This window comes from Anomalospiza imberbis, unplaced genomic scaffold, assembly GCF_031753505.1.
Source record: "Anomalospiza imberbis isolate Cuckoo-Finch-1a 21T00152 unplaced genomic scaffold, ASM3175350v1 scaffold_53, whole genome shotgun sequence".
Lineage (NCBI taxonomy): Eukaryota > Metazoa > Chordata > Aves > Passeriformes > Viduidae > Anomalospiza > Anomalospiza imberbis.
Window position 1 is genome coordinate 7,657 of NW_027100141.1, and position 9,171 is coordinate 16,827.

Consider the following 9,171-nt stretch of genomic DNA (forward strand, 5'->3'; position numbering starts at 1 on the left):
GTTTCCTTGCTTGCTTGCTGGCTTGCTTGCTTTCACTTTGCCCTTGCTTTTGCTTTTGCTTATTAGTTAGTTGTTTTTTTGTATTGGGGAATGTTTTGCTTGTTGAATAACAGGGTTTTTTTTACACTTCTCTCCAAGGAAATTCTTCCCAAACCAGGAAGGGGAGGGGCCGTGGGGGGGTTCGCTTTCTGGGGGCTCCTCCTGGAAGATTTCTCCCAAATTTGCCCTAAACTAGGACACCTTGGCATGTCAAGGGCTGCTTCTCACCTGCCCTGAAGCACTGGGGCTCGTGGCTTTCCTTCCTATGGGAGAGAACTGTCCTTCTCCTCCAGTGACCTAGGGCCAAAACCGGGATTCCTTCTCCAAATTTCTTTATATGCAAAGATTGTTCCCTGATGAAATATGCCCGGAGAGACAGGTCTCGCTGCCTTGGCCACCCAGGGGCCACCTCTCATCTGCCTTTGAGACACTGGGACCATGTACTTTTCTTTCTTATGGGAAAAAAACTTCCATCTCAACTAGGCATCCATGGCCAAAATTGGGCATCTGCCTCCAGAATTCCCTATATCCAAGGATAGCTCCCAGACAAAAGCTGCCAGGGGAGACAAGTCGGGCTGGCCTTGGCTTCCTGAGGGCTGGCACTCATGTGCCTCTGAAACACTGGGGCTCTGTGCTTTCCTTCCTAATGAAAAGAACTCATCTTCTTGTCCAGGCACCCACGGCCAAAACTGAGATTTGACCTCCAAAATGCCCTGTGTCCAAGGATAGCCCCTAGACAAAAGGTGCCAGGAGAGACAGGTCTGGCTGGCTTGGCCTAAGGGTGGCCACCTCTCATCTTCTTCCAGAACACTTGGATTTTGTGCTTTTCTTTCCTATAGGAAAAAACCATCCATCCTGACCAGGCACCCATGGCCAAAACTTGGATTTCACCTCCAAAACTCCGTACGTCGAAGGATTGCTCCCCAGTGAAAGCTCCCAGGAGAGACAGGTCTGGGTGTCCTTGGCCTCTTGGGAGCTGCCTCTCACCTGCCTAGAAACACTGGGGCTTGATTCTTTCCTTCCTATGGAAAAGAACCATCCTTCTTCTCAAGGGGTCCGTAGTCAAAATTGAGATTCCTCCTCCCAAATTCCATATATCCAAGGATCCTTTCATGACAAAAGCTGCCAGGACAAACAGGTCTGGCTGGCTTGGCCTCCCAGGAGCCACCTCTCTCCTCTTCTGCCTTTGAAACACATGGGCTCTGTGCTTTCCTTCATGTGGAAAAGAACTGTCCTTCTTATCTCTGCAGAAATGGCCAAAATTGGGGCTCCACCTCCCAAATTCCCTATATCCAAGGGTTGCTCCCAGGCAAAATCTGCCAGTACCATCCATTCTGGCTGGCCTTGGCCTCTGGTGGCTGCCCCTGCCACACTGGGGCTCGGTTCTTTCCTTCCCATGGAGATCACTGTGACACGGTGGGGACCTCATGGAAGCAAGGGGATCATTGTGGCACCACTGGAGCCCATGGAACCAAGGGGCCATGGTGACACAGCGGGGCTTCATGGACCCAGAGACCATTATGACTCTGTGGGGCCTGATGGATCCATGGAGGCCATTAGGACCCTTCAGGGCCTCGTGTCACCAAGGGGGCACTGTGACACCTCAGGGCCTCATGGAAGCAAGGGACCTTTGGGACACTGTGGGGCCCCATGGAACCAAGAGAACATGGAACAGATCTGGCTGGCTTGGCCTTCCAGGGGCTGCCTGACAGGTCTGGCTGATGTTGGAATGCCAAGGGCTGCCTCTCATCAGCTCCTGGAGCACTGGGGCTCCATGCTTTCCTTCCTAAGGGAAAGAACTGTCCCTCTTTTCCGTTGCCCATTGCTAAAATTGGTAAGCTCCCTAAAAAATTTCCTCCATGCAAAGGTATGTCTCAGAAAAAAACCTGTCAGCTCTGGCTGGCCTTGAAGTGGTCACCTCTCATCTGCCCCTGCAACAGAGGGCTCTGTTCCTTCCTTCCTATGGATAAAAAACAGCCTTCTTGCCAAAGACCATGGCAAAAATTAGACTTTGGCCTCCCAAATTCCGTATATCCAAGGATTGCGCCAAGACAAAATTAGCCAGGACAGACAGGTCGGGCTGGCCCTATGCTCTGGTGAGTTTCTTAGGCTATGAGCTGAATGTTTTCATTAGAAAACACCCTGGAGAGTGCCCAGAGATCTCCCAAGTTGGGCTTTTGAGGCATCGGGCACATGACCACTACAGATGGACAAAGGAGCTCTGTGCTCTGTGCTGTTGTGGTGGTTTTGCATCATGGAAGTGATGTCCTGAGAGAAGCTGCTAGCAGTTTCCATGGTGTCTGACAAAAAAACAATCAGTAATTAGCTTTGAGAGCTGACAATCTGTTAAACCACTAAGGAAACTGCACACGCCTCTGTGAAGACACAAGTTAAAGATGGAGAAGCCTGGCTGGGTCTGTTTCCCTTCTGGCCAGCAAAGAGGTGACCAGGCCGGCCCAGCCCCGTCTCAGCCAGGCCAGGCCGGGCGGCTCCTGCCGTGGGGCCGGGCCCCTTCCCAGGGAGCCGCCAGGCCCCATCGGCTGCCGGGCAGGGCAGGGGAGGCCGCGGGGCCGAGGCCGGGCCGGGCCGTGGCTGCGGTTGCTGACATCTGGCCGCTACCGAGCCCTGCCCCGCCGCCAGCCCGGGCCCAGCCAGGATCCGCCGGGCCCCAGGAGCAGCCCCGGGCCGGGCCGGCTCGGCCAAGGTTCTGCCGCCCTTGGGGTTCGCCCGCAACCAGCGGGCAGGGGGAGGAGAAGCCATGGGCCCCGGCCGTGCTGCTGCTGTGCTCTGGCCTGGCTGCTGAGATCCTGGCCCTGCCCCAGCGCGGCCCAGCCTGACACAGCCCCAGCGCAGCCGCTGCAGGAACCTCCATGGTAAAACAGCTCCGGCCGCAAGTACCGAGCCCGGCCGGAGTCACGGAACCATCTGCAGGCCCCGGCTGAGATATTGACTCTTCCAGTGCTTCCATCCTCCCTCGAGTGAGAGAAAAGGACAAAGTGCAGGCACACACAGGAGCAACATGAAGACACCGAGGTCAGTGAAGAGGAAGTTGAGTCCCAGATGGGAGGGATGAGGAGATGCCTTGATCTTGGGGCTGAAATCCTCTGGTAAAGCTATGGAGAAGGATGTAATTGATACATCAGACTCTCTTTTTCCCTATAACACATTGAAAACCATTTGGAGGTGACTTGTTTCAGCAAAGGCCTCCATGCTAATGTAAGGAAATGTTGCAGTAGCTGTGATCCCATGAGAAGTTTGAACAATAAAAGAGAGCAGAGTGATGACAACCTATGCCCCCAGGGAGAGAAGAAGAAGACCTCTTTTTCCAGAGATGAAGATGATTTCAGAAATAGATGAAGAGAACCTTTGCTCTTAAATAGCTCATCTTCAAACTAATACCCCATAAGCTGGCATGGCTGATAAACACAGCTGTGGGAAAAGCTGTGAAAAAATGGGAGGGACTTCACAATTACAGATTTTTCCTAGGCAGCTGCTATTCATGGAAATGAAAAGCCATGAGATAACTGTTTTCTTGTGGAGAAGTCTCCATAACATTTACAAGAGGAACTTCTCTTTCTAAGTCAACTGAAGAAAGACTATTCTATAGGTAGAAAACTGACTGAAATTTTTGGTTTTGTCTCTTTTCATTGTCAGGTTGTATGGAGAGAGGAAGTGTTCTGAAAGTTTTGTTCTGATTCTTATTACTCTTTATTTTAGTGACTATTAATAAACTTTTCTTTATACCCTAAGTTTTGAGCCCACTTTGCCATTCTCCTAATCCTATCTCAGAGCAAGAAATTAGTAAGTATATTCTAGTGAGTGCCCTGGTAATTAGCCAACACTGAACCCACCACACTAATTAACACATTGGCCGAGAAATCTCAAAAAAAACATTGGCCAAGAAATCTCAAATTGGCGAAGCAAAAATCTTCCTGATGAACTGCCTCAGACAAGAGGGAAATCAAGGCACAGCCATGGTTTCTCAGGATTTGTTTGATCCTCATGAGCCCAGTGGTGCATTTGGAGCTGAGCCCTGGAACCTCAGGGCCCGAGAGGAGATTGCACAAACCTTTTCAGGAGTCAAAGTCAGAAGAAAACCCCAAAGTGTCTCAAAGCATAAATGGGACCCACTGAGGTCCATCCCCAACACAGGCTCCTCATGGACTCCTTGGAGGAGAGAACAGGAGGCCAGGATGGCACAAAAACTTCATGGCTGGAGCTTTTCCAGGAGGCCCCAGTGCCTCAGGACAAGGTGTCTCCTGACAGCCCTTGGTGGCACAGACCCTGCTGTGCCCCAGAGCACCAGGACTTGGCTTCTCTTTGTTCCCACCTGTCATCAGTGCCTCCAGTTCTCTGCTCTGCCTGGGGCCTGGGGACACTTTCTCAGTCGTGTCCCCCAGTGGGACCCATTAAAAGTCAGAGAAACTTTGGAGCTGGATTCTGACTTGGAGTTCTGGAGAGGTTTCTGCAGCTTCCTCTCAGGGCCTGATGTTCAGGGCCTGAGCACAAAGCCCCAGAGGGTCATTAAAGTCCTTGTGCTGTGTCTGTGCTGCTGAGCTGGGCCGGGCTCCTGGCACAGAGGGTGAGCCTGGCAACCAAGGAGAGCTTCAAAAGCACATTTCTCTGGATGAGCAGCTCTTCTCCCAGCCCAGCAGGGCTGGGGCACTGCCTGCAGCCAGCCCGGGCACAGCACAGAGGCACAGAGAGCTTCCATCAGTCAGGGCTGGGAAGGTGCTGAGAAGTGCCTGGGGCAGAATCCCTGGCAGCCCTTGGCACAGGAACCTCTGGCTGCAGGACAATGCAGCTGCAGCTCCTGGAGTGATCTCCTACAGCTGGAACATCCCACTGCCCACAGACCCTGTGAGTACATTCTCTGATCATCTCTTGTGCAGAGCAGCCAGGGGTGCCCAGGGCTGTCCTGCAGAGCAGGGTCCTGCAGCCCAGGGCTTGGTTTTTGAATGTGAGCAGTGATAACAAAAACTGGGGCAAAGAATTCCTTGGACCTAATCCATTGGGTTGAGCCAGGGGTGTGTAACTGGGGCAATTGACTCTCTTATTGGATGTTCCTGTAAATTATCCTGATTAATTAAACTTAATAAATTGTTGAAATCGAGGGCTGGTTGTGCCCCATCCCCACTGGGACACCTGGAAACTTCCAATAAAGGTCTGGTTTTTACTTTACTGGTCTAACACTGTTGCAAGGGATTTTTTTCTCTTCTGATTATAAACTACAGGGGGATGAGAGAAGCAGAGCAAGAATTGTAATCTCAAAATGACAGAAAAATCTGAGTTGAAAGGGACATGCAGGATCATCAAAGGAATGTGTGAACATTTACAGAGACTCCAGAACTGTGACTTTGGGTGGTCAGTCTCTCTGCTGGCAGCCTCCCAAAGGGCCTTCAGCCACTCCTCAGCCCTGGACAGCAGCAGCATCACCTTTGCAGGGCCCAGCAGGGCTCTCCTGAGCTGCCCTCGCCCAGCTGCACACAGACCCTGCCCCAGCCAGGGCCCTGCACACAGGCAGGTTTCTGTAGGGCCGGGCCGAGGGCACCCAGGGTGGGATGGGCTCTGTGAGCGCTGGCAGGGACAAGGCACCTCTCAGGAGGGAATGTCCAGGCCCAGGGAGATGCTCAGGGAAGCAGAGGGGGCTGAACAGAGCAGTGCTGGGGGAACAAGCCCATCCAGCCCCTCACCTTCCCTCAGCCACAGGGAATCCTATGCCTCTCACATTTCTCAGTGGCAAACTCTGAGTGCATCAGGAATGCTGGGGATTTCTGACCTCAGAGAGCCAGGAATGATGTGTGGGTAGGAAGACAATTCCAAAAACCAACTCCTACCATCTATTTCCCTTAGAAGTGTGAGTGCAGGTGGTACCAACCCTTTCTGTGTTAGGAGTGATTTCCCTGACAACTCCTGAATATCCGGCCTTGTCCCTCTGCCACAGGGCCACAAATCTAGGGCAGTGGGGCAGGAATGGCTCTGCAAGAGCCTCCATGCACAGCCCTGGTTGCTCCCGGCACATTCAGCCAGCAAAACTGGAGCACAGGCAGGGACCTGTGTGAAGGTTTTCCCAGAGCATGAATAAGGGTGGGTGAGTCCCAGCAGGACAGTCTACAGGGGATGGCCCAGATTTGGCTCAAAGCAGCCTCTCCTGACTTGTCACTGTCCTTTCTCCATGAACAGGTCCCCATGTGCAGCCACAGCCAATGTCCAACAGCAGCTCCATCAGCCACTTCCTCCTGCTGGCACTGGCAGACACGTGGCAGCTGCAGCTCCTACACTTCTGCCTCTTCCTGGGCATCTCCCTGGCTGCCCTCCTGGGCAACGGCCTCATCATCAGTGCCGTAGCCTGTGGCCACCACCTGCACACGCCCATGTTCTTCTTCCTGCTCAACCTGGCCCTCAGCGACCTGGGCTCCATCTGCACCACTGTGCCCAAAGCCATGCACAATTCCCTCTGGAACTCCAGGACCATCTCCTACAAAGGATGTGCTGCTCAGCTGTTTCTGTTTATCTTTTTCATTTCAGCAGAGGTTTCTTTTCTCACAGTCATGTGCTATGACCGCTACGTGTCCATCTGCAAACCCCTGCACTACGGGACCCTCCTGGGCAGCAGAGCTTGTGCCCACATGGCAGCAGCTGCCTGGGCCAGTGCCTTTCTCAATGCTCTGCTGCACACGGCCAATACATTTTCCCTGCCCCTGTGCCATGGCAATGTCATGGGCCAGTTCTTCTGTGATGTTCCCCAGATCCTCAAGCTCTCCTGCTCACACTTCTACCTCAGGGAACTTGGGGTCCTTGCTGTTAGTGCCTTTTTATCATTTGGCTGTTTTGTGTTCATGGTTTTGTCCTACGTGCAGATCTTCAGGGCTGTGCTGAGGATCCCCTCTGAGCAGGGACGGCACAAAGCCTTTTCCACCTGCCTCCCTCATCTTGCCGTGCTCTCCCTGTTTATCAGCACTGCAGCCTTTGCCTACCTGAAGCCCCCTTCCCTCTCCTCCCCATCCCTGGATCTGGCAGTGTCAGTTCTGTACTCGGTGGTGCCTCCAGCCCTGAACCCCCTCATCTACAGCCTGAGGAACCAGGAGCTCAAGGATGCACTGAGGAAAATGATGACTGGATGCTTTTCTGAAACAACTAATTGCCTATTTTCTTCTGCATAGCTTTCTGAATGGAACTCATAAGAGGCTCAACAGGTGTGCCCAGGTTTTTGGGTAATGTTCAGTGGGTTTTTCTGTTATAAAATTACCCTCAATTAAATTTTTTATCCTCCCATCTAATTCACAGTCTGCCTCTTGGATTTGACCCATAAGCTCTGTAAAGCAGGGTTTGTGCTATCACTACATTTGAACAAAATATTCTACCTTCCAGTGCCTGTTTTATCTGGGATCCCAACTCTGAGACCTGCATGAAGTTAGAGGGGGGAAGGGGAAAAGAGTCCCCGCAGAGCAGCACTGCCAGGGAGAAGCAGGGATTGGTCCTTTCAGAGCTGCTCTTCCCAACTCCACCCTCTCCTTCCCAGCCCTGCTGTGGCTGCAATGCTGCAGTGCTCTGGCAGCTTGGTCACTGTCCTGCTGCGTGTCCGTGCTGTGAGCAAAGGCAGGGACAGGGCATGGGCGCTGCTGGGACACAGCTGGGCTCCAGCACAGCAGCCCCATCAGCAATGGGCATCTCCTGCGGGCAGGGCAGGAAGGCTTTGCTCTCCTCCAGAGCTGCTGTCAGCAATGTGCCCCAGGAATGCCCTGGCACAGCAAAGCCCAGTGCCTGAGCAGAGGGGGACAGTGCAGTGGGGCACACAGCAGTGTCCTGGCACAGCCAGAGCTCCTGGCATGGACCTGAGGGAGCAGCAGAGCAGGGCCTGGGCTGTGTCTTTGTTCTGGGGACAGCCTGGGATGGTGCCCCAGGGCAATTGTCCCACACCAGCCCCTGCAACCACCATTGCCAGCACTGGCCTCTCCCCAGCCTGCAGGAGCTTGTTTGTCCCTGCATGGAGGGACACCAAGGGACCAGGCCAGCAGGCCATGTTTGCTCTGTACTGAGGAGATTTCAGCAGTGCATCGTGTGTGTGGGGGGAGATGAACCTGAGTGAGCACAAACACCATCAGCAGCACTCGGGGGTGGCACAATTCCAGTGGCACAAACAGTGCCTTGAGGCCACTTCACTCTGACAGTAACGTCCTCTGGGAAACCACCTGAATTCTTTGCTGGGCTGTGGTTAGGACTGCATAGAGAGAAACATCCTGGGCCAGGAGGCTCCTGGAAAAAAATGCTCAGGGCAGCCATGGACTGCACAGAGAGACATTGGAGGGAGTGAGGGTCTGTGGGAAGAAATCCCAGCTGCCTTCCTTCTGAACCACCCCGAGCACCTGTGCTGTGCTGTGTTCTGGGCACTGGCCTAGGACTGAGAGATGTGGAAAAGGCCTCTGGTGTCTGGGCTGTTGAGAAGGCTGGGCAGTGTCATTGAGGGACCTCTCTCAAACCCCTCGGAAAGGCCAGAGCCATCCCAGAGAGTCCTGGGCACCTGGGAAGGGCAGACACAGAACCAGTCTGGGCAGGGAAGGGGGTCTGGGAGAGTCACGGACTGGTCAGGCTCAGCAGGGAAGGGGATGTGGCAAATCCCCCTGCAGCCATTCCAGGCACTGGCAGGACAAGGCAGGGACTACAGAGCCCACGTGGGAGGGAAAAGAAGGGGATGTTGTGTGCCCAGACTTCAGCCAGGCCTGTGGCAGGGTCTGCTGTGGTCTCCTCAGAGCCAGACTGGAGAGAGCTGGGCTGAAGGAGTGGAACATGGGGTGGGTAGGAATTTGGCTGAACAATGAGGGTCAAATGTCATCCATGGTACAGAGTCCTCTTGGCAGCCATGGGCTGATGACATCCCCCAGTGACTAGCCCTTGACCCCCACAGTGGAATATTTCTATTATCTCTACAAGGGCATGAAATGCACTTTCAATTCCTTTGTGGATGCTGCCAAAATGCAGGGAGTTTGTGACCAAGCTCATCTGGTCAATGGTGACTGCAAAACATAATTGGGCAAGATGACAGAGCTGGGTAAATTTATCTTGCCATCAGGTGCCAAGCAAGCCACAAGAAAGGGCAGAAAAAAAACTTATGCAACAGAAGAAGGGCAGTTC

General features: G+C 53.4%; 1 protein-coding gene across 1 annotated transcript; it reads left to right on the forward strand.

The window, feature by feature from the left end:
• Nucleotides 1–6,147: 6,147 nt before the first annotated feature.
• Nucleotides 6,148–7,215, forward strand: LOC137467190 (olfactory receptor 14J1-like). Its single transcript, XM_068178729.1, has one exon. It carries the CDS (start codon nucleotides 6,246–6,248, stop codon nucleotides 7,200–7,202), a length of 957 nt encoding a protein of 318 aa, XP_068034830.1. The 5' UTR covers nucleotides 6,148–6,245; the 3' UTR covers nucleotides 7,203–7,215.
• Nucleotides 7,216–9,171: the final 1,956 nt, after the last annotated feature.